At 40.2% G+C, this 25,853-nt stretch overlaps 1 protein-coding gene across 3 annotated transcripts in view; it reads left to right on the forward strand.

The window, feature by feature from the left end:
- The window catches only part of ets1 (v-ets avian erythroblastosis virus E26 oncogene homolog 1), a 50,393-nt gene extending 36,404 nt beyond the window's left edge, over nucleotides 1–13,989 (forward strand). For 2 of the 3 annotated variants that reach the window (XM_010893305.5, XM_010893308.5), the window contains 5 exons: nucleotides 163–240; nucleotides 2,717–2,962; nucleotides 5,208–5,468; nucleotides 10,328–10,446; nucleotides 10,687–13,989. In XM_010893305.5, coding sequence (XP_010891607.1) covers nucleotides 163–240; nucleotides 2,717–2,962; nucleotides 5,208–5,468; nucleotides 10,328–10,446; nucleotides 10,687–10,902 — 920 coding nt within the window. In that variant the 3' untranslated portion in view covers nucleotides 10,903–13,989. The remainder of the gene's footprint in view (nucleotides 1–162; nucleotides 241–2,716; nucleotides 2,963–5,207; nucleotides 5,469–10,327; nucleotides 10,447–10,686) is intronic. The other variant, XM_010893306.5, reaches the window with a different exon arrangement.
- Nucleotides 13,990–25,853: the final 11,864 nt, after the last annotated feature.

A 25,853-nucleotide genomic window follows, 5' to 3' on the forward strand; every position in this document is an offset into this window, starting at 1 on the left:
ACACTGTAATCTGAGGCAACAATGAAAACAGCACTTTCCCCCCTGATTATTCATCTTTAATCAACCATGTTCAACAGCACCGTATGCGGTGTGGTCATGGCAGTTATAGGATACATTAAACCAATTACAGAATCAGTGATGGCTTATCTATTTTTCATGAAGAAGACACAAAGCATTTCCCTGTCAACGGTCTGACCTCCACCTTCCAGGAATCCCGCTATACCTCAGACTACTTTGTCAGTAAGTATTACTGAGGAAACTATACCTTATGTGCAGAATCTGGCTTTAATGCACTGTGTTGCCCCCCACAATGATAATGGGGAAGGGACTATGAATCATCAGGACACGCAAAATTACACTGATTGGCTAAATGATGGCTCCAAATAACAAGCAATTTCCCTTTTTAAATGCAAAGTTTGAAAGTTCACATCTCTCTGTTTTGATCTGAAGTAATAAAATTCAGTAGATTGGTCCCACTCGGCAAAAGGACCAAAGTGGTCTTTGGTTTCCCATGACGGATTCTCGGCAGTAAAAAAAAGTTGTTGAATTATTATAATTTTTTTCTTTGACTCCAAGTGACTGATCTGGAAACAACTCCATATCTGCCCTGTATAGGCATGGTCATTCAACAGTGATTTCAAGAATAGTTAAAACACATGACCCATAAACATTGACCTGATTGTGGTCTAACACATGAGGTTACTTAGAAATGTCCTTGTTTTTGAAAGAAAAGCTGATTTTTGGTTAAAATGAAAATAAATGAAGGAAAATAACATCAAATGTATCATTATTACTGTGTAGACATTGTTAATATTGTAAATGATTATTGTAGCTGGTTACGGCTGATTTCTAAGGGAATATATACATAGGTGTACAGAGGCCATTATCAGCAACCATCACTTCTGTGTTCCAATGGCATGTTGTGTTTGCTAATCCAAGTTCATCATTTCAAAAACCTAATTGATCATTAGAAAACTATTTTACAATTATGTTTACACCCCTACAAACTGTTGATGCTGATTAAAGAAGCAATAAAACTGGCCTTCTTTAGACTAGTTGAGTATCTGGAGCATCAGCAATCGTGGGTTATATTACACTCTCAAAATGGACAGAAACAAAGATGGACAGAAACTTTCTTCTGAAACTCAACAGTCTATTCATGTTCTGAGAAATGAAGGCTATTTTAAGCGAGAAACTGAAGAGTTTGTACATTGCTGTGTACTACTCCCTTCACAGAACAGCTAAAACTGGCCCTAACCAAAATAGAAAGTGGAGTGGGAGGCCCTCGTGCACAACTGCGCAGGAGGACAAATACATTAGTGTATCCAATGTGAGAAACAGATGCCTCACAGGTCCTCAGCTGGCAGCTTCATTAAATAGTAACCTGCAAATCACCAGTCTCAACATCAACAGTGAAGAGGCGACTTCGGGATGCTGGCCTTCTAGACAGAGTTGCAAGGAAAAAGCCATAACTCAGACTGATCAGTGAGAAGAGAAGGTTATGATGAGCAAAAGAACACAGACACTGGACAAAGGAATATTGGAAAAGGGTTATATGGACAGACAGATCTAAGTTTGAGGTGTTCGGATCACGAAGAACATTTGTGAGATGCAGAACAAATGAAAATATGCTTGAGGAGTGTTTGATGTCATCTGCCAAGCATGGTGGAGGCAATGTGATGGTCTGAGGGTGCTTTGGTGGTGGTAAAGTAGGATATTTGTACAGGGTGAAAGTGATCTTGAAGAAGGAAGGCTATCACTCCAATTTGGAGCACCATGCCAAACCCTGTGGGCGGTGCTTGATTGGAGCCAGTTTCCTTCTACAAAAGCACAATGACCCAAAGCACAGCCTCAAACTATGCAATAACTATTTAGGGAAGAAGTAGTCAGCTGGTATTTTGTCTGTAATGGAGTGGCCAGCACAGTCACCGGATCTCAACCCTATTGAGCTGTTTTGGGAGCAGCTTGACCATATTGGTACGTAAGAAGTGCCCACCAAACCAATCCAACTTGTGGGAGGTGCTTCAGGAAGCAATCTCTTCAGATTACCTCAACAAATTGACAATTAGGAGCTAAACCGCAAGGCTGTAATTGCTGCAAATATAGGATTCTTTGACGAAAACACAATTATTATTTCAATTTAGAATAATTTATTCTAACCTTGTCAGTGACTATATTTCTTCATTTTTCATGGAAAACAAGGACATTTTTAAGTGACATCAAATGTTTAAATGGCAGTGTAAATACATTTATGTCTGTATTGTTTTTAGTCGATGTTGCAGACATTAAGATTCAAGAAATGCCAAGGCATCGATCACAGAGCTGCGCAATAACTGGCACATTTATATGTCATGACCTGTTTGTGTTCTTGATAGAATTTGTCACGTATGCTCATTGCAATGAGCAGCTCACCCACGCCACATCTCAGACACAATTGGCCCAGTTTTGACTTATGAAATATGTCTTGTCATGAGAGTTAGTCTATCATTCGTGGGGGACAACACGTTTACTGTTGTTTTGATAATATGTTATGTCAGTCAATTTTTATACATAATGAAAGATGTCATGTAACCATAGGCCCATTATTTGTGATAGGATGTTTTTTTGTTATTGCAGTTATACAACTTAATAGAATTTTTCATTGAGTTCTCATTTATTTTTTCTTCTCTCACTCTCTGCCTTTCATTCTTCTCTTTCTCCTCTTGGGGTTTTTCAGGCTATGGCATTGAGCATGCACAGTGCGTTCCTCCCTCTGAATACTCAGAGCCAGGCTTCATCACTGAGTCCTATCAGACTCTTCACCCAATCAGCTCTGAGGACCTTCTATCACTCAAGTATGAGAGTGAATACCCCAGTGTCATCCTTCGAGACACACCCCTTAACCCTCTGCAGGGGGACTACTTCCCCGTGAAGCAGGAAGTTGTCTCCCCTGACAACATGTGTGTGGGCCGCATCAGAAGAGGTAAGGTCTCGCACATGAGATAGTGAAGTGGAGAACGTGTGAGGTTTTGGGTGGTGTTTAACATTATCAAGGGATGTGTAAAATCTACTCTATTTTAGGTGCCCTATTTCAAAGATGAAAAAGTCAAAGGGGGTAAGGCACCCTGAGACATAAAGCGAATGTCTATCAGGAGGTAAAAGTTGTGAACTTGTTTAGTCGTATGTCAAAGTGTCTGTTAAGACGAGGTAATGTAAAGTGACGTTGAAGTTACTCCATTTTTGTAAGGCCTCAACAATAAAAAATGGATAGCCAATCCATTTCACAGATGCTAGAGAGACATTCTTTGATGGCCAATCACAGATTATGTTTACAAAACACGAATAGCTGCTCGCTAGTAATTGGGTTCCCAAGGTTTCTTTTCACTCTTGAGACAAGTGTGCAGTCTTACTGCAGAGAAATATATTTTTGACTTTCAAAAAAAAATCTAGATTTTCAGCAGAGCAAGCATTGGATTTGGCAGTGGATTCTCGTTCCCCAATCTGGACTGAAGCAAAAATTATCTTAGACTCTAGAGGGTTTTAAAAGTATATTTATGTTTTTGGGTTAGCTGACTTCAGTTAACGGAACTTAAATGTAACAGAAATTAGTTAGTCTGATTGGTTGTCTGATCAGTTAGAGCATCTTACGAGTAATCACAAATTTGGTATATTGAATCCTGTGGTAAAATCAAGTCTAATGAACTAAATCATTAGTGTTTGTGCAGTATATTCCTCTGCATAAGAGCTATGTTATCATGGCAAAGTACATATTTCATTTCCATTTCCTCAAAGTATGCAGAGAGATTAATAATATTTTTGCCTCTAACTACCATAATGAAAAGCATTCCCTGTTAGCAAAATGCAGAAAACAGTCACCACATGCATTTGTTGTTGTCACTGTTGTTATGGATTTGCATTATTCAACAATGTATATCATAAATGTTGAGGGTAGTTCACCTCAATCCTTGGGCTGGTTAATGAGTGGGCCTTGTCTCAGTTGTGCATAAGACTGAGACTCTGAATACATCCATATGCACAGCATGTTTAAGATAAGTACTGCCATTGTGTTGTTATACATCTTGAGGTCTAGCTAATTGTTGGGATCACGAACATCTTTGTGTGCGTGTTATTTCGCTGATTCTCTCAAAGCTTGTTCTGCCACATCAGTGTATGTACCATGATAGAAGAAAGGAGGCACTATGGTTGCCTTGTGGTTCAAGCAAACCCGCCAACATTCGAGAGATGAAAAAGTCAATCATTTGTGTAAGAGTGAGATGTGAACAAAGCCACACGACACTGAAGAGCTGTCTGTCCCTATTGCTTTTATGTAAAACAGCCTTAGCGAGGTAACCTTCAAGAACAACCACTTTTTCATTTTTTTTTCATTTGAGTTTCTCATCTCTGTTTCTCACATATCAACCTTTACGTTGTTCTAAACAAGGGCAGAGAGGTGTCAGGAGTCAGAGCGTTTCAGAGAGAGTGGGTTTCCTTTCTCATGAAACACTCTGTTTACTTTGCCACATGTACATCTTTTTGCTTTCCCACTGACAACTTTGAGAAGACGTAACATTGTGGTTTACATTGATTACAATAAAGCTTGGATTTTCTCCTTAAATCCACCCCCTGAACAAATTAGTGAGTGGTATCAAAGAGTTTAGAATAGGGTTAGAATACAGGTTGTCCCAGTATACGGTGGACCAACTAGGCATTCGCCTGCAAGGTATGTCCAAGCCTTGTACATAATGAATCTTAGGATTTTTGGCAGCGCACTGTGCTTTCCCAACGTGGGAAAGTATTCATGGCACCACTGAAAATCCACATGTGGCTTCAATTTGTGCAATTGAAGACTTCATCATCAGTTAAGGCACTGGATTATCTTTCGTTCTTTAATAGCTCTCAATTGAAACGCTTCTCTTATCTTTGCTAATGCCAGAAAGAGCGAGGCGATTTGTAATGATCTTCATCCAATTAGACAAAACCAGCAATTTCATAAGCTAAAGTGAGTGTGAAATCGAAGGGCCATACACTGCATAAAAAAGAACAAGGAACTTAGGGAGTGAAAGTTATTGCCCATTTAGTATGTTTTCCATAAATATGGTCCTCTGTCATTTTTTTTTTAAAGGTATTGGTCATAAAGATTTATGGTCAGCCACACCACATATGTAATTGTTTACAAATATTAAACAATTAAATTAAAAGCCTTCCATTCTTCCCACTCTCCCTGTCAGGTAAGCTGGGAGGACAGGACTCGTTTGAGAGCATTGAGAGTTTTGAAAGCTGTGACCGTCTGACCCAGTCCTGGAGCAGCCAGTCGTCCTTCAACAGCCTGCAGCGTGTCCCGTCCTATGACAGCTTTGACTCAGAGGACTACCCAAACGCCCTGCATGGAAACAAGCCCAAGGGGACATTCAAAGATTATGTCAGGGAACGCTCTGACCTCAGCAAGGACAAACCTGTCATCCCTGCTGCAGCACTGGCAGGATACACAGGTAAGATAAACACGATCATTTTATTATTGCTAAAGAATTGCAGTTTGAAAAATGTGAGATCACACTACAGTACAAATGTTTATCGCTCTTTGTGATTGGGGTTGCAAAGGTTGAACTAGTTCCTGGAAAGATGCTATGCCACCCAAATGAGCCCTATATGTTTGTCAGGCAGTTGCAGCAGATGTACATTCTGTTGATGTTCCTCAGTCTAACTAGGTCTCTGTAAACGGCAGAGACCCAGTATAAATTGTACACACACCTCTGCGACACTGTAGGCCTTAATTCATGCGCTTTACCGGAAACAAAGACGTTTTGCTCTCAGACACTTCTGACTCTTCTCCACTTCACCTCATCTTGCACCTCTGACATCTGCACCGTTTTATCTGCGGCCTGCATCTCAACCTATTTTCCAAGTCGTCTTGGCAACATGATTGCAAGCTCAAAATGGTACCTGCTCTGTGTACTTAACACGAGTAGATGTATCTGTTCATCTGTTAAGGCCTCTTTCTAACTACAGTGAACTGAAGATAATAATCATTGGTTGTCTGTTTAAACGTGAAGAAACATCTTAGAAGTAAAAAAAAAAAAAAGATCCAAGGTCTAGCACATTCTATTTTAGTCTTTTTAATGGCAAGGTTTTCAATTAAAAATCAAAAAATTATAACTTTTTGCTACTTCAAATATTTCTCACTAGCCCAGAGTTAGTTGAACACATGGATACTATTTTGTTTATCTCTGTCTGCAGTGTGAAGGTTATTGGAGCTAGCATTATGGTAAGCGTAGCACAATTGCTAGAAGTCTTTAGCTGGGAGATTTGACTTTTTTGTATTTCGTAAAATTTTTCAAGACATAAGGACTGGAGGCAATGATGGACAGGACTCGAGACGCTAGATTGTTGTGTAAACAGATATTGGTAGCTCGATACTTCCCCTTCCAAGGTAGTGTGAGTCACTTTTTTGATAGAGCCCCCCTGGAGTTCTGTTGGAACTGTATCTAGTTTCTGTGCAGTGTGCACGCATATCGCAACTGACACACGCAATCTTGCATGGCACATCTTGAGAGCACTGGTGTAAATTCAAACACTATGAAAATGATTGTGCAAAGAAATATTTGTCTTTCTAGCGTCTTATTCTCTCGTAATGTAAACAAGCCCTTATTTTAGGGACACTTGTGCAAATTGTGGAGGAGTAAATAAACGTGCAAATCGAGAGCCTTGGGCTAAGGGCAAGGGGTTCCTTAGGGACTGAGCAATAAGAAATACCATCCAAAGACTTCCAGCAATAGTGCTAAGCTAACAATATGCTACTGTGCCTTCACCTGCCTTCAAACTGCACACAGTAACTTAAAAAATTTCTCCATTACTCTAAGTAGGAGATCATATATGCGCTTGTTGTCCATCTTGGGCTTTGGTGAGTAGATGTGTGTTCAGTTGTAGTCTCAATGTTGAAAAGGACATAAAAAGAGAAATACCAAAACACACAATCTACACCACTGACAGCATTTAAGTTTGATTGCATGTGATATACAATTGGCGTCCTATGGTAATTTGTGATCTGCAATGTTGTCCATTCTAATCAACTGTGTCAATTAGTTAATTTAATTGCATATAGATACCTTCATTAGATCTACTGTACATTAGAAATGTATCATCAGATGAAAAACATTGATAGTTGAAATAACTGAAGCATTTGACATGGCTAAAGTATGAATTACAAATATAATGCCAGCTAGTGGATAGGCTATTTGCTACACATTATTCAAGTTATTCAGTTATTAACATATCTTTAAAACAATGTTTATCAAGTAAAATTTCAAAGAGCTTGGGGATCTAATCATCTACGGTACACAATATCATTAAAAGATTCAGAGAATCCGGAGAAATCTCTGTTTGCAAGGGACAAGGCCGAAAACCGATATTGGATGGCTGTGATCGTTGGGCCCTCAGGCGGCCCTGCATTAAAAACAGACATGATTCTGTAGTGGAAATCACTGGATGGCTCAGGAACCCTTTTGAAAACCACTCTCCGTGAACACAGTACGTTGCTGCATCCAGAAATGCAAGTTAAAACTCTACCATGCAAAGAAGAAACGATATACAAACAAGATCCAGAAATGCCGCCACGTTCTCTGGGCCCAAGCTCATTTAAGATGGATTAAGGTGTTTTCCTCTGAGACAGTTTTCCACTGAAGTGGAAAACTGTCCTGTGGTCTGAAGAATCAAAATTTGAAATCAGTTTTTGGGAATCATGGACGCTTCATCCTCCAGGCTAAAAAGATAAAAGGAACCATCTGGCTGGTTATCAGTGCACAGTTCAAGAGGCAACATCCATGATGGTATGGGGGTGCATTAGGGCACATGGCATGGGTGACTTGCACATCTGTGGAGGCACCATTAATGCTGAACAATATATACAGGTTGGAGCAATATGGAGACAATCTTTTTCAGGGAAGGCCTTTCTTATTTCAGCAAGACAATGCTAAACCACATTCTGCCATATTACAAGAGCATGGCTCCATAGTAAAATAATCTGGGTGCTAAACTAGCAGTCTGCAGTCCAGAACTTTCACCCATTGAAAACATTTGGAAACATTATGAAACTAAAACTGCATAAAAGAAGACCTTGAACTGTTGAACATCTACAATCCTAAATCAGGCAAGATTGGGAAAACATTTCACTTTCATAACTACAGCAATTGGTCTCCTCAGTTCCCAAACGCTTACAGAGTATTGTTAAAAGAAGAGGAGATGCAACACAGTAATAAACATGCCCCTGTCCCAAATTTTTTGAAATGTGTTGGTGGCATCAAATTCAAAATGGGCATATATTTTCCCAGAAATAATAAAATGTCTCTGGTTCAACATTTCATATGTTGTCTTTGTACTAATTTCAATTAAAATATAGGGACTAAATGATTTGCACATCATTGCATTCTGTTTTAATTTGCGTTTTATGCCATGTCCCAACTTTTTTGCAAACAGCGTTGTATAATTATTATTGGTCTAGGCTCTTAGAACTTTTAGAGATATGCATTACAACAGGAAAAAAATGGTAGGAAAGTGTCTGCTTGGTAAAAATGATTGCTTTAATCTGGAATTACACAACATGCTGTCCTCCTGCCAGGAGAAAGATCACCTTATTAGTGTCCTAACAACAAAAAAGTCCAAATGCGCTAAAAGAGTAGAGCATTTACATAATTTCCCTAATAGCTGTATATTGAAATGTGCATGTGTTGGCTTCCTGTCCCAGTAGGTTTTCGCTGACAGTGTGTTCTCTGTCACACCCACTGATGATTTTGATACAAGTTTGATGTTGTGATAAGAAAGGTGAGGGATAAGTGAAGCTCAGTAAGCAGTCATCTCGCTCGTTGAGGTTGACTGTTTTCTCATTACCATTCAAACTTCTTTCACCTCTGAGGATAGAGCAGGCAACCACAGCGTCTTGGCCAAATACAGCCTCTCCTCCCCCTCTTTTTTCTCTCTTTTTCAATCTCTCTATTTTGCTCTTGCTATCCCTGTCCTTCTCTTCCCCGTTCTCTAAATATATATTTTTACACCCCTCCACTTCTTAACGCTGTCTTCCCAGCTCTTTTACACCTTGCATAAGGTACAGACAGGATGTAAAAAAGCAGATCCAACACAGTTATTTGAATGACTGGCCCCATCCTTTATTGTGCATGGGGACATTTAAAGTATTTTGGGGGATTTTGTTTAGTTTTTTGGGGTTAACCTAGATTTTTGCATGATAGCATCAGGGTGTTGATTACCACCTATCTGTGCCACTTGTTTCAGTTGCATGCTTTGTTGGAATGTACCGTATTTCTTCATCTGGAGGAAAGCTACTTTAAATAGATGTAGCTAGTTATAAGTTTCTGACTTCTGGATATTGATAGTCATGTCCTTAACTGAGTAAAGAGGATTGAATTACGTGCAATTCTCAATCCACACTCCCATTTGTACATGGTTTGTTTAGTGTAAGGCTGCATTCAGAAAGACAGCCTGGGAGGCAACGGCCCAGATCTGCTACAACTTTTCTTAACATATGCCGCATAGGCAGGTGTGATTTGGACTGGATGGGGTTGTATCTGTACAGAAAACCACAAGACCAAAGAGTATCGAGTGCAGCACAAACCAAACTTTGTTTTCCTCTCTTAGCTGCTCATTTTTTTTCCAACACAAATGTCAGAACCCTTGCAGTGCAGCAGGCAACCACAGTGTCACATTTGTTTAGTTTATAAAACGTTTTATCAAATTGTAGGTAAATGCAATTCACTGCAGTGCATACCTGAAGATTATAGACAAGAGAGCAGACGTTGTTTGCCAATTAGAAATGTAACGGTTCTAATGGCTTATCTTTGGGAGTCTACAGGGTACACACACACACACACACACTCACACACACACACACACACACACACACACACACACACACACACAGCCATTGCCCGATATGAAGACGTTCTCTCATTTAAACTGCAGTGATTTCATTGCCAAGGAATTCATACAGACAAAAATACACTCCAAACCCCTGCTCCACATACTGCTGAGGGCAATGTGAAGTCAAAGCGATACATGATGAATGGAAGCCTTGTCCATGAAAACACTGCTTTCTCTCCCCTATTGTGCCTTGTACAAGTCTGATTTAGAGAATATTTGTCATTTTACAGTGAGATGAATGACCCCAAAACAAGCAGTTAATGAGAAGCATGAGGACAACAGTCAGTCACAGATATGCTGTGTTTACATGCAGCTGATGATGATATGGTGTGTTATATTGATCGGTGTAATACTGAAAACAGGGCTTCTGTCTCTTCATTCTAAAATGTCTGTCTTTTCTTTGCCTCCTGGTTGGGCTGTGCAGGCAGTGGTCCCATCCAGCTGTGGCAGTTTCTCCTGGAGCTTCTGACGGACAAGTCCTGTCAGTCCTTCATCAGCTGGACAGGAGATGGCTGGGAGTTCAAGCTTTCTGACCCTGATGAGGTGAGATTTTGAGACCCCCAGCACTGACCTCACATGGCATGGGGGCCCTAAACAGTTGAAAGATGTACTTGATGTTTTTTTAATGTGACATGAACTTCATCAGTATTGTCTCTCTTTGACTGTGAGAAACCTTTGTGGTATTGGGTATATTTTGTTATGTACTTGACAAGGTATGTGTGTAGTGTGAGGCTTGACTTTGAGACACAGTATAACAGGGTGCCTTTTTACTCTATGACTCAGGTGGCTCGCAGGTGGGGGAAGAGGAAAAACAAGCCCAAGATGAACTACGAGAAACTAAGTCGAGGCCTGCGTTACTACTACGACAAGAATATTATTCACAAGACGTCAGGGAAACGATATGTATATCGCTTTGTCTGTGACTTGAAAAGCCTGCTGGGATACACCCCAGAGGAGCTCCATGCCATGCTGGACGTTAAGCCTGATACCGACGAGTGAAAACAGAGGGTTTAGAGAAGAGAATAATAGGAGAGTGAAGGAGCCGAGGGGACTGGGACACAGAGAGTGGTCTTTACCATCTGGTAAAATACCATTTTGGAACAAGGTCCATTTTGGAACAAAAATTTCTAACACTTTAACTGTGACCTGTATCCTTTGGGCTTTTGTCAAACAACTTTTAAAAAGGAAGCACACATCAACCACATTCAGAGTATGGATGCATATTCTGTTACGTTGGCAATGTGATATCCGTATATACAGGTATTACTTAGCAGCTCAAGGCTGATGGAAAGCTGTAATTTAGAACAGTTTGTCCATTCAGCCTAAGTAGCACAATAAACTGACATTAAGGAAGGGGGCCAGGTGAAAGTAAAGTATTCATTGTAGGGAAGGACATTGCATGGATGGAGAGTTCCTGCTATGAAATCTGTTGCCAAATAAGGAAATTAGTCAAAATAGATTATATTTACATGCTTACTGTCTATCTGCCTCACTGCACACAATAGGCATGGCTAGAGTTCTCAACCTGGACCAAAAAGTGTTATTTTAATGTTTTACTTTTGTTTCAGAAGGATGTGTCTGCTAGGATTACTGTTGAGATTGAACTCCTGGTGTACAGTACTGTTGAGTCTCAGTCAAACCGGGTTCACCCATTGTTTTACGTTGCTGAAGATGTTATGAAACCAAACGTTAAACCATTTAAGGTTAAGTTAGTCTCCTCTGCGTAAGCCTGATATCTGAAGCATGCTGAGTTGGTTATCAGAAGACACTAGACACTGGCTTTTTTTCTCATTTTCATAAGTTGGATGGAGCGTTACCTACTCATATCATGAGTGGGTGACAGACAACTGAAAGTAACCGTTTCTTTTAAAACTGACGCTTTCATTGTTGCACATTTGCCTGTCTTCCACCAGGAGTATATTGCATACATTAATGCCTTACCACCAGTATTAAACGTTCACAGACACTTTTTATGTTTAAAGGTTTTTGGACATGAGAGTCAAACATCCCTAATGCATACTAACACATCTTTACACTGTGTTTTTCAAGTCCCCATTTTAGCATTTCTTCAGACGGGAGAAAAACGTTGTCGACAGGTTGAATTATGGGCCATGTACTTGAGTGATTGTTTTTGTAGGAAAGTCTAGTAATGTTGGGTAGTGTACAGTTTTTTTGTTTTGATTTCACTGTGTTATGCAGTGTTTTGTGAATAAAAGGAAGCCCTGAAAACCTGGTAATGTATTTTGAGGTACATGGTGGTAGTAAGAGGATACGATAAGGGTTTGAAGCTAGTATTGGAACCTGTGGATAAAGGAAAAGGAAAGGGATGTGAGGAAGACTGGGTATTTCTGGGAGGGGATCGTGAAGTGGGGAAGATAATCAGTAGTGTCTGAAAGAGAATTATCATAATTATGACATGAGGGTGAGATGAATACGTGTGCTGTTGTACAGCTTTGAGGCTTTTGTTAAACTGAAGTGTTTCTATAGATGCTCTCTTTCACCACTGTCTTAGGAAGTAGAGATTTATAGGAAATAGTACTACCATATACAATCGGGCTAAAGGACTACTGGTAATACAGTATGTGGTATTTTCTTGTCATGCTTTGTACACGCTTTTCTAATATTACTAAGTCAGAAAGGCACCGAAATCCATATGGAATGATATCTGAAATTATATGCCATAAATACTGTATATACCCGTGCAGCTTTCTCAAGATCCACATTAGTTGTGCTGGTTCAGTTTTGAGTAATGTCGTCAGTGGGAACATGACTGTACGCAGGCCTTATGGGAAAAGCCAAAGTCAAGTCAAAAAATATCTTAAATACAAATGTTATTGTTTACAGAGGCTAAATGTTACCCATACTAATGGAAATAGCGTCTGAAATATCTGTAAATACAGATTGCATTTCATAACGGTTTATTAAGACTCAGATTAAAATAATAAGCAAGAGGCAAAGCAGGAATAATAAACAAACCCATGTGAGGTCTGGCGATAGATATTGCTCTGGGTATGTCCACCATCTTGGAGGACAGGGGCCGTTATTCTGCCACAGTTACAGTGTCGATTCTGCAATGATCTTTTGATTTGCTGGAAAGCACTCAGTGTTGGAACTCAGCAAAGAGCTTTTGCTGGACTGAGTTTAGTTCCCACTTGAGATTATAGGAAAGAGATTTGGTCTATATTAGTTGCTTTTTGGTTGGACAACTGGCCGCAGGACAGGGTAGAATTTTCCGGTGTCAGTCAGCACAAACATACACACTTGGAATCTTGTGTAGAGACAATTGAATGATCTTCAATTAAACAAATCTATCCAGTCTCTCTGGTTCCATCCTTTTATGCACGCTACAGTTCCAGGATTCAAATCACTGATTATTACTGTTCAGGTTTTTTACTCCAAAGAATGTTTATATTATGTTAGGGGTAAAGATATTTAAATATATGCTTAACTTGTTGTTGATGATGTCCTCCAAGTCAGTCACAATTTTAAGTAGACCAAAATGTAATGTCTTTGTCCTTTTAAATCAAACATACTGTGTCTGTTTGGACTTCAAAGTCAAGTTTGTTTAGCTGTCAAGCAAAGTCTCTGTCAAACAAAATCTACTATTAGTTAATGTCATATATGTAAAGTCATAGACACAAGTACTGCATAGACCTTTCTAAATGGATTAAATACTTACATACACAGATACCTTGCGATAATATTAACATATCTCAGACTCCATTAGGAAACCTGTTTTTGTTATGGATGTTGTTTTTCTTGTATATTTTATAGTTTTCTGTATTTTTGTTAATGAGATTTTTTATGCATTTAGTTTACAAACATTTGAATATTTTTCAATAATTTATATTTTATAAAAGAAAAAATGAGTTTGCAGACAGCTGGTGCTTTCATGGGAAATAAAGGTAGCGCAGAAAAGAAATTTAGCAACTTTCTTTTGTTTTTGAAGATATAAAGAATAGACCTGTCTGGCTGATGCTGGCCCATCATTGATTTCTGCTGGAAAGTTTTATAAACTGTAACTTCTATTTCTTAATGTACATCAAAAATGTTATGTAAAAAAAATATATGTGAACAAATATTTCATACTGTTGTGTGTTTTGTGTGGTTATTTATTTTATTACTAGAGAAAAAATAATCTTTGAACGGTGGATGTGTAATGCTGTTTATATGTGCATTATATAAGTATAATTACTGTCATACCACTGTTAGCCATAAAATTATCAATTTCCTGGGATCCATTTTGGCTCAACAGCGCCACTGTTGTAATGCATTTTGAAATATCTATTATAGAAAGCATATGCAAAGATTGCAGTCTGATTTCATGGCCTTGACTACTTGCCAATGTCATAGTTAGTCTATCACTTTTTGAACAGTAGAAGATCCTTTGAAGATGTTTCCATGTGATCATGTTGATAAGTACCTTGAAATATAATTTAGTTGTTGCCTCTCACATTGCATTTGAATTACTCAGGTACTAAGCTAGTAATTACAGCCATTAATCTATTTGGGTAAGTCTCTAACAGCTTTGGACATCGGGACACAGAATTCTTAACTTATTCTTCTTTGCAAAATAGCTATGTCAAGTTGAATGGCGTGCTTTGGCGAACAGCAATTTTCAACTCTTGCATTGGATTGAGATCCAGGCTTTAACTGGGCCACTCCAGGACATTGACCTTTTTGTTTTTAAACTACTCCAGAGTGGCTTTGGCTGTGTGTTCAGGGTCATTGTCCTGCTGAAAGAATTATCTTCTCCCAAGTCCGAGGTCTCTTGCGGTCATCAGCAGGTTTTCTTCTCGGATTTCTATGTACTTTACTGCATCCATTTTGCCCTCTATCTTCGCAAGCTTCCCAGGCCCTGATGCAGAAAAGCATCCCCATAGCATGCTGCTGTGACAACCATGCTTCACGGTACTGTAGGGATGGTGTTCTTAGAATAATGTCCAATGTTAGCCTTGTGCCAAATGTTATGGATGTTGGTTTCATAATACTGTACATTTTCTTCCATTTGTTCTCAGAGTCTACCACATGCTTTTTGGCAAATTCTAGCCAAGAATTGATGATTGAATTGTTTTCAATAATAGCTTTTTTATACCACTCTCCCATGAAGGCCACATCTGTGAAGCACCGGAGCTGTTTTTACAGTAATCACAGTGTCTCCCAGCTCAGCTGTAGAAGACTGTACTCCTTCAGAGTTGCTGTACGCCTCTTGCCGGCCTCCCTGACTAGTGCCCCTTCTCACCCGGATACTCAGTTTTTGAGTACAGCCTGTTTTAGGCAGCTTTACAGCTGTGCCACATTCTACCCATTTCTTAATAATGGACTTTACTGTGCTCCATATGATATTCAATGCCTTGGAAATGTTCTCATATCCTACCCCTGGTTTCTGATTTTGAAGAAACGTATTCAGGATTAGCTTTGGAATTGTTCTGACTGACTGTGGGACCTCCCTGACACAGGTACATTTAACATGAATCGTGAAACACCATAACTGAACACAGGTGGACAACATTTAACTAATTATGACTTCTAAAGAAAATTGATTGCAACACAGCTTATTCTGGTGTGTCATAGAAAATAAATTATTTTCAGTTTTGTATTTGTAATTCATTCAGAAAAAATTTGCATGAAAAAAAAATTTTTTCCCTCAACATTATAGACTTTTTGTGTGTTGATCAGTGGCAATAACTCCAAATTTTTATTTCAGGTTGTACCCAAATAAATTGTAGAAGGTCCAAGGGGGGTGAATACTTTTGATAGCCACTGTATGGCTAATGTGTCCCAGGTCAACCAATGTGTCACTGCCATAGTGATAGGTGATGTCAAATCAGTAACTGCTACACTGAGCCCATTCATGTTTTTATAACCCTGTAGACTCTTATAAATTCCACTTGAGATAATACAAGCTGAACCTTCTGCCCTGGACAACAGTAAACAGCACGGCTTTCTGGCTTCTATACAACAAATATACATCAGAGTCTTCCCCTCACAGTCATAGAATGGTCTGTACTGAGCTGAAATTAAAAAAAATGCTCTACAGTTGTTCCTGGGACAATGTCTAAAGGTTTGAAACTATACTTGAAACAATAGCCATATTGAAGATAAGCGGACGAGTTTTAGAAGAACATTGAATGAGATATAATTTCCTATACACGTATTATAGCCACTGTCTCTGACCTAATAATATCATTATTTTTACTAGCATTTGGTTACAACATGAACAAGTCATTCCCTTCACCTGCAACTGTCCATAAATTTAGTAGACAGGATGTAGATTCTGACACACACCCACACACGTAAACACATTTATTTCAGGCAGTTTCTCCTGGGCTGGAAGAGCTTGTTCTGGACACAGGACTGCTGAGGTTGCGCAGGTGGTTCTTCTCCCATTCCACCACTGTGATCCTGAGATATAGACCAGACACTATCAGGAGGCAATGCAGTCTTTAAACATTCTAGAAGCTCTTTGAACTCCTCACACCTAAGAATCAGGAATTTTACCAGACACATCATAATATAATTTGTACTTGCTGGTTTTACATCCAAAGAGTAGGGTGGTGTAATTTTGTTTTTATCTCACTTAACTTAGAGACACTGCTGCAAAGTGAAAATGGAGAGAACAGAACAGTGTAATAGAAAGTACAACCATTCTCCCCCCCCGGCGATGCCAACGTTATGTCAGGAGATGGATATGTCTGCATTTCCCGTGAGAGTAAAAACCTGTGTCGCTCACAGCTTACTGCACTCCAGAAATGGAGAGAGGCGCATTTGACAGACAACCCAAATATTTATCTAAAGGCCTTGCTTGTGAAGGTCCATCTGTCTCATACGCCTAGTCTTCACAGGAGTGAGACAGGATGAGGAGAAGGGTGGAGCCACTGAAGCATCAGTAAGAATTTGATTGAGATAGCTTCGCTACACTGTCTGGTGAACTGTCATGTGGAAAGATTTTTGATAAGGTTAAAAGACAACATTGCCATTGAAAAAGTAATCTGGTGATATAAGCTTTGACTGACTATGTGTTAAATTTACTGCCATGACACAGAAACCTTAAGGATTTTTTACTCTTTATTCTAGCACTTTAGGAATTTTAAATCCTACATGACTATGGCGTGCAGCCCGTCAGCTTTAATTTGAGGTATATTTAATTAATCATTAAAAAACTATGAGCACTTTTTGCAAACAGTCAGCCAATTTTCAAGAACCAAAAATATTTGGAGAATTGTCTTCAATGCCGTTTCTTATTAGTCAGGTGTGTTTGTTAGCATGATTAGTGCATGCACAAGTGCGCTGTTAATGTCTAGTCTTGATTCCAGGTCTTGAATTTGCATTTGGGAGGTTTCTGTTCACGGTTTCTGTCAACAAAGGACTGTGAATTGCTGGCCGTGACGCAGATTCATGAAAATGAATCGATCAGAGATGCAATCGCTTGTTTGGTACATTATGAAGATTAAAGAAAGCACCGGTGAGCTAAGCAATAACAAACAAACTGGTAGACCAAGGAAGACCACTGTAGTGAATAAAAAAAGAATACTTTACATGGTGAAGAAACCTCAGCAGTCCAACATATCAGGAAAACTTTCCGGAAGGTACTGTAAGCATTGACGTTTGAAGAGTACACAAGCAGAACTTTAGGCGTAACACCACAAAAGTCAAGAGGCACTAGTGACCTTTAAGAACAGAACAACTAGTTTGCAATATGCTCAAAGTACCAAAAAGAAACTACACACTTGTCTACATTGACGATGTGACTGCTGACACTCACAGCAGTGGCAGGCTGATTTGTTTGTAGAAAATGTTCTGTACATTTTAAATGGATGACAACATCAAAAATTTGCACTTTAACCACAGTCATGGCATCATTCAAGTTTAATATCGCTGGAATACAGTTTATATAAAAAACACAGTCCAAAACATTTTCACTCTATGTTCTTGACCACTGAGCAATTGCATAGTTGGTCAATCCGATTTGATGAAATGTTTGCTTAACTACTGTTCAAATTCCTTTGCTATGTTCTTATTCCTTCCAATTTTGTTCAATTTGACAAAGATGTTGCAACTTGTTTGTTGAAAATAATATATCCTTGGTAACGGCCACCACCACTAGAAGCCTATTAAGTGGCTGAGAAAAATGGTTAGCAAACCTTGTAAAGTTGCACTCTCAGACTTTTGCAATTAACAAAAAGAAATGTACCTCCCATTTTAGGCTCAATGTGTAATATGTTGTTTATATGTACATTATCTTTGAGTAGAATCACTATCATACCATGGACTGCATTTTTTATGACTAAATTACTCTTGCCAATACATTGTATTTGACAGGATGAACACTGATGAATACTGACCCACTAACTCAGAATTCAACACTAGGACTAGGACTTGAGAATCTAAACTCAGACTTTGGCCAAAGAGACTCGTGACTTGACAAATTCTAACTTTACTAGTGTTAATTAAACCTCTAACTGCTTGTTGAACTATAAAGTCAGACAAATTATTCCACTTCAACTCAATATTATAAATAAAGTGTTAAAGCAAGCTCCAGTAACTTTAAGTTCAAATCTAATTTAAAAATAACATAAAATTCTTGTGATTTAGTAAGCCACTTTTTTTGATATTGGCTTACATATGTGATTGCATACATATTTTGTTTATTTTCTGTGCCTTTGAGTGGCGCCGTGGTGCAGCTGTGTCACTGAGACCAGGTATTTGCATCCTGGACTCAGCATACCAACAACACTCGTGGGGTCCAACTTAGGGCGGCACAATTTGGCTCAGCCCTGCCTGGAGTGGATGGTTGAATGTTGGACAGGGCTGCACTGTCACGCTGCAATAGACAGTATCTTATGAAGTTGTCTGACCTTCATCATGGTTCCGGCTTCAACCAAAATCATCCATAGAGACTGAGAATCAACACAATCACTGCAGTTGTCAGAGACTGAGTGAACACCCAGAAAGCAGTGACAGCTTTTAAGATATTTGAGTTATGGGATATTATTGTAATTAACCAAGAACAGAAACAAACAAACTTGATTGACATACAGCAAAGACATTAAACTGACTGACTTCAGATTTGGTGGAAAAAAGGTAGCCAGGTTTTAAAAAAAAATGTGTCTGTGTGTATTGCGCTGGAGAAGATGTGTTGACCCACATGTCACTGCAGGTGGAGAACTGTATTATACAGGTTTATTAAGGTCAAGCCTGGGGCATCCTCTGCTTGGGCTGCAATTTGCATTTTTATTGCTGTTATCTCATCCCCAGTTAATATGCCATTGACTCCCAGATGCACCTCTGGTCCTGATGGTAGCCATGCTGAAATGAGAGGCAGTATTGAGGCCAGTGGGCTGGACGCCCTCAATTCATGAGGGCCTGGGTACCAAAGACCTGGCATTCTGCGCAGGAAATGAACTGGCTTCACATGGTAATATGGACTTTCCATTAGTAATGGTGATTGATTTACAACCCAGGCACAACAGCACCTGTCAGGGACAGGGGCACAATGAGGATGTAGAGGCTTCTTTGTGAGGGAGTTAAGGAGGATATGTGTGCTTGAGCGGTGACTGTGGTGGTCATGAGCAGGTTTAGGGGACAGTGAAGATAGTTGGTGAGGTGAACAGGTGGTCGTGAAGATATGGAGGCACTCTTTCGCATTCATTACTAAATGGCTTGCAGAACACAAAGCGGTAATTTAGGACCTGGTCATTTTTCTTCTCTCCAGAAAAACAGTCATTTTAAATTGGTTCCTAAGAAGCCAATTCATCACTTGAATATGGACAATGCCTTTTGTATTTATAGGTCCACAGTTGTTTCAGTTATTCACCAAAGGAGTGTTATCCCTATGTTTGCAGTGGAGTGGTTTTGTGTGCAAGTGTGTATGTTTGTGTGTGAAGGGATTTTGGTCTCTCTCCAATTGTAAGACTGAATGTTTTCACTTCTCCGTTACTGAGGGTCGACGGGATTCTGCAACTTTCCCAGGACATCTGCTCTGAACGCCCACATTAGAGCAATTACCCAATCAGACGGCTCTGAACAACCCTCAGACCAGTGTGTGCCATGCCGTGATTGGCTGCTAGAGCCAGGCCCAGAAAGGGAAGGCTGAGGCCTGAGAATTTCCCCAAAGTTTTCTTCTCTGCCTTGGCTCTCGACAACATCTGCTTTCAATCAGAGTCAGCTAGCAGGCCCCTTTCTCTTCTCCCCCTGTCTGGCTTTCTCACACACACCAGGCACAGACAGGCCACCCCCTCAACTCTTGCTGCTGCTGCTCACCCCTCAAAGGCCTAGAGCCTTCTTGCTCTCAGCAGCAGAATCTCCCTTCCCTCTGTTCCCTTCTTGCTTGTAACAGCTCCTTGAATTACATGCATGTGGACTATGACGATTTCTTTCAATTTGTATCTTTTCAAATAATGGAAAGGTTAGCCTAATTGTCTGCCTTCGTGGTAGGGATATGAAGTCTGTCAGCAAATTCAGTTGATTTCATTAAATGTTATGCACTCATTATTGCGATAAATCAACACAATCTTCCTTTTCAAATGTCCTTGGCAATAAATATAACTTGCTTGAGAGTTTTTTCCATTGTGGGTGTGAGAGCAGTGGGTGGGTGAAGAGAAAGTGGATCAGATGGGAATGTTTTCAATGAAGGCTGAGTGAACACACTTGCATGCACACACACACATGCACACAAACACAGCTAGAACTTGGAACTGCTGCTCACAAACCATGCCCCTACTGAAAACACAGGGCTAGCTTCAACTCCACCCCAACACACACACACACACACACACATTTAATTAAAGTACTTCAGCCTCATGTGTGGTCAGTTCTGCATAGCGCCTCTTGCGTGACTTTCAGCCATGCAAATCATGTCAATAAACAGTTAAAACCCTGCTTATAATAACAGGTACTTTCAATACATATTCAGAAATAAGCATGGTAAATCACAGTAGGCGAACAAAAACAATCTAAGGAGCTCTTACTGGAGTTCCCAACAGTTTTCACAGGAGGCTGACTTACTCTATGGGTCAAACGTTAAACGTGAGAAACAAGTTTATTGAAGAGGAGTTTAGTGAGAGAAAATTCAAGGAAACCAAGACCAACTAATACGTACCTTACAACTTGCACAGGGCAGAAAAATTCATTGATCAATAACTGCCAACCGAAAAAGTTAGCTGCAATGTCAGGGGTGTACTACACCACAATAATGTGAGTCACTGACTTTAAAAGACAGAAGGAAAGCACAATCCCATCAGTGTTTTTGTGGGTGTCAGAGAGTTCCCATGAAACCATTCTGTTTGCTTCTGTGAATGCTTCAAAACATTTCTGTTCTGCTAGACTTTCTCATCAACACAGAAATATCCAGTCATGCAGATGATGATACCAATGAATCTTTAAGGGAAGAAATTGATATCTACCGAAGTTGCACTGAACATACCTACATTGTGACGCAATGTTCCAAATAAGTATGTTTTTAAAATATCCACAGCATATTAGTTATAGGTTTAACATAATATCACATTGATGTTCATGCAATTTACATTTGACCTTGTCTTGGAGGTCTCCAGAAAATGTAGAAAATTGCCTAATTTTAAAACAGCATTCTCAGCATGCATATTTTGGCCAAATATTATTACAGCAACATATGTTAATGTGTGTGTTAAGGTGGGGGGAGCATTTACCTAAATAAGTGCAGAACTCCCTCATTGTGCATGCAAACGTATAACTTGCCGTAAGTGGTGCAGAAAGCAGCAAATCTAGCACAAATCTAGGACTCAACAGACGCAATCTTCATGAAAGTGTTTCGGATCCCTCAGGGGAAAAATAGGATGAAATCAAAGTTTGATGCATTCCATCTGGGATGAAACCTGATGCCACTATGTCCAGGTAAGACTGTGCTACAAGTCTAAAGTGACTGCACATACGATGGGAATATGAATGTGAAAATGACATGAATATAGACATTGTAGTTAGATGCCTCCAAAATATACAGTTACTGTGTGGCCTTGCAAAATTACCAAAGAAACTACAGGGACTGACAACAAAGTCCAGTAGTCATCAACATGATACATAAACCCCACATTTGTCATCCACTTCACACCTGATGGGCACCTGCGGGAAAGAGAGTGGAGCCAGCTAGTTTACGCTAGCTTGCAAATGTCATCTACTGGATGATAGCTGTTTTTCAAGTTGTTAGGGGCAAACTTTCAGCTTTCAGCTCAAAACAGCAAGATAACACTGGTGAAGTAGTATCAGTAACTGAGTACAATATGTGACAATATGCTGAGCTGGTAAGACAGTACCCTGATAGATAACTCATACACAGAGCACTACAAGTTTGCTGGGTGACTGATTCTGAATATTAATACACTATCAGGTAGAACTGCTAGTTAACACAAGCAGTGAATCATGTGGCTGCAACTCAATAAATAACGCATGCAGACATTGTAAAGAGGTCAGTTGAATTGGGAAGATGTGTGATGTAAGTGACTTTGACATTGATGTGTAGACTACCTCACCGTGAAGTAAATGCCAAACGCGGTTCCTCCCTCATTCTACATAACCCGCTTTATGGAATATTGTACAGTATTGTGGAAATGTTTAGTGCAACATTTGCGAATTTCACAGTATTAGTATTTGTTCTGACATTTTCTAAATGTCAGCAAAAGTGGAAAATGTTTGTATTTTTGGAACATATATTTCATCCCATACCCCCCCCCCCCCCCCGCCCCCCACAATGGTTCCACCAGCCTCTTCCCACAAAAAATAAAATGTGTGAACCTTAAAAGATGTCTCCACAATGTTCACACCAGACTGATCACACAAATCCTGAAATGTCATACAAAACTCTTCTGGGATTTTTCTTGAAACACCACTTGAATTACTTTGGCAACCTATAGTACAAATGCATTATAATAATCTCGACTGGCTGTTTTTTTTTTTGTCATTTAAAACAAACTAAGAGATATTATGGGATAATTCACAGAAGCACAGATGCAACAGCAATTTGCTGGGTAATCTTGGGAGGAGGTAGAGATTGTGCCTGAGCTTCCGGCCCATTGACCTATGGCTCTCGGCTCCAATTACTCTCTGCCCTGCTCCTCCTGAAGCCCTAACTAAAAGCTGTTGTAATTGAGTGCCCGGTAGTGTGGACTGCTCTGGATAATTACGGGCCTGCCTTTGACATGACCTAGGAGTAAATCTACTGTCTCTGTCTGGAGAGGTACAGGGTCAAACTGAAGAAAACTGAAGACTGAATTTCTCAGGTATGTCCTCCCTCAGACATACAATGGTCAGTAACATTGGAACCCTGGCCATTGTTTCAGATGACATTGCAAAGATATTGTCATTATCTGTTTTCCCATATTTGCTCTATATTACCTCTCACCACACCACACTTCTTCTCAAGGGGTAGCAGGTAGACTAGCGATTAAAGCATCTGAGCATTGCCCAAAAGGTTGGTGGATCAAATCCTTGAGGTGACAAGGCAGTTAAGCCAAATGGATCCCCATAGTTATGGGTCTTTTTAAATGGCCCTTTTTGGTGAATGTTGGGAACCAAATCGCTTTGGTGAAATGAGAGCTTAATTTGGTCACTTTTTCAGCATTATGATTATAAGTTATAAAATTATTCACCAAGTGTTGCATGTTCACACAGCAGAAACAACACATACTTGAGAGAGTGCATTTTAGTGTTCCTGCACATTTTTCTATTAGTCATTAAAAACAACAGCAGAAAATCTAATAATTAGGACAAATAAAATGTAACCTATTTGAACATGCATTTCATGCTCTAACATAATTCAAGCCTAGTTTTACCTTTTCATTGATGGTTTGCACTTTTTTCTTCAGGAGATATTTTAATGAAGAGCCTTTAGGGAACTAGCTCTTTCAGGTGAACGGAGACATATAAGCTCACTGAAAAAGACTCAGCATGCCCGTCATGAAAATGTGTCGGCTGACAAGACGCCGGGATGTAAGCACTCCAGTAACCAAATATTAGAACACGCACAGAGAACAAACATGGGTGAATGTGAGTGCAGTATGTACTAACGAAGCAGAATGGGAAAGAAAATAAAGTAATAGTCAGCATCTGCTATCTCACACTCCTTCGTGTCTCTTGTGAACTGTGTGGCCTGTTTCTTGTCATGCTTTCCATTATGAGATTTTTTTAACATTGTTTATGTATGTTTTGAATCCGTAATAGGCCTATACCACTATAGCTCCCATAACATTTATTTTCAACTGGTGCTAAAACACAAGCACAAACTGGTGACAGTTATCTGTAAGCAGCTGAGAAAAAAACGTAAACATTTTCACAGTGTAATTTTACTGTCCTCATGAGGAATTCAAACCTCCCTTGCTCATCCAATAGATACACTGAGTTAAATAGTCTGCTACAAACTTTGTAATCTCAGATGTTATAGCTTTGTGGGAAAGGACAAAGGTGTTTAGAGTATACGTGAACACATCCATACATAACATGAATTAACTCATGTTCTTCCAATAACACAGGAAAATATCTTCTGACTGCCTTGAGCCATAAATGTACACAAGAAAATATTCCCAACTAGATCGACCAGCTGGCCAGTGACCTTGACAGTGGTCAGGGCAGCTCCCAGAGCACCATGTGAGTAGTCCACTTGGATTTAAGGGGTCCCTTAGAATGAGAATGCATGGCCCCGGCATCTTAAATGGGCACCCAGTTTTAGATGTTGTAGAGTTAGAGATGTAAACTGCTGATTAGATGATATCCAAAGGCCTAATTGACATTGGGCAGCAATAAACTTTTAATGAGCTGCATGTCATTGTGGCAGTAAATAATAAACACTTTACCATTAATTTTAAGATAACACATACATGTTTACTGAGTACACACCACTTTCAGTTTCACTCACTCTCTCACCACACACAAACACACACAAGGGCGCTGCTCAAAATGGTCCCCTAAAAATTTGGGCACCAAACAGAACTACAGCCTTTGCTCTAGGTTATTCATACAATACCGGTTAAAAGTTTGGTATCAACGATTTCCTTATTTTACATTAAATTAGTTTGAAAAAGAAATATTGCAAAATGAGTAGGAAATATTGTAATTGACAAGGTTAAAAATAATGATTCTTAACCCCCTTAATGAAGAAAAACATTTTGAGTACCGTGACGTCGCCCGGTATGGCGCAGCCGGGGCCCCACCCTGGAGCCAGGCCCGGGGTTGGGGCTCGTATGCGAGCGCCTGGTGGCCGGGCCTTCCCCCATGGGGCCCGGCCGGGCTCAGCCCGAACGGGCGACGTGGGGCCGCCCTCCCGTGGGCTCACCACCCACAGGAGGGACCATAAGGGGCCGGTGCGAAGAGGATCGGGCGGCAGTCGAAGGCAGGGGCCTAGACAACCCGATCTCTGGACACGGAAACTGGCTCTAGGGACGTGGAATGTCACCTCGCTGGCGGGGAAGGAGCCTGAGTTGGTGCGTGAGGTTGAGAGGTTCCGATTAGAGGTAATCGGGATCACCTCTACACACGGCTTGGGCTCTGGAACCACACTCCTTGAGAGAGGATGGACTCTTCACCACTCTGGAGTTGCCCATGGTGAGAGGCGGCGGGCTGGTGTGGGTTTGCTCATAGCTCCCCAGCTCTGCCGCCATGTGTTGGAGTTTACCCCGGTGAACGAGAGGGTCGTTTCCCTGCGCCTACGGGTCGGGGATAGGTCTCTCACTGTTGTTTGTGCCTACGGGCCGAACGGCAGTGCAGAGTACCCGACCTTCTTGGAGTCTCTGGGAGGGGTGCTGGAAAGTGCTCCGACTGGGGACTCTATTGTTCTACTGGGGGACTTCAACGCCCACGTGGGCAACGACAGTGACACCTGGAGGGGCGTGATTGGGAGGAACGGCCCCCCGGATCTGAACCCGAGTGGTGTTCAATTATTGGACTTCTGTGCTAGTCACAGTTTGTCCATAACGAACACCATG

Source organism: Esox lucius, chromosome 1, assembly GCF_011004845.1.
Source record: "Esox lucius isolate fEsoLuc1 chromosome 1, fEsoLuc1.pri, whole genome shotgun sequence".
Taxonomy (NCBI): Eukaryota; Metazoa; Chordata; class Actinopteri; order Esociformes; family Esocidae; genus Esox; species Esox lucius.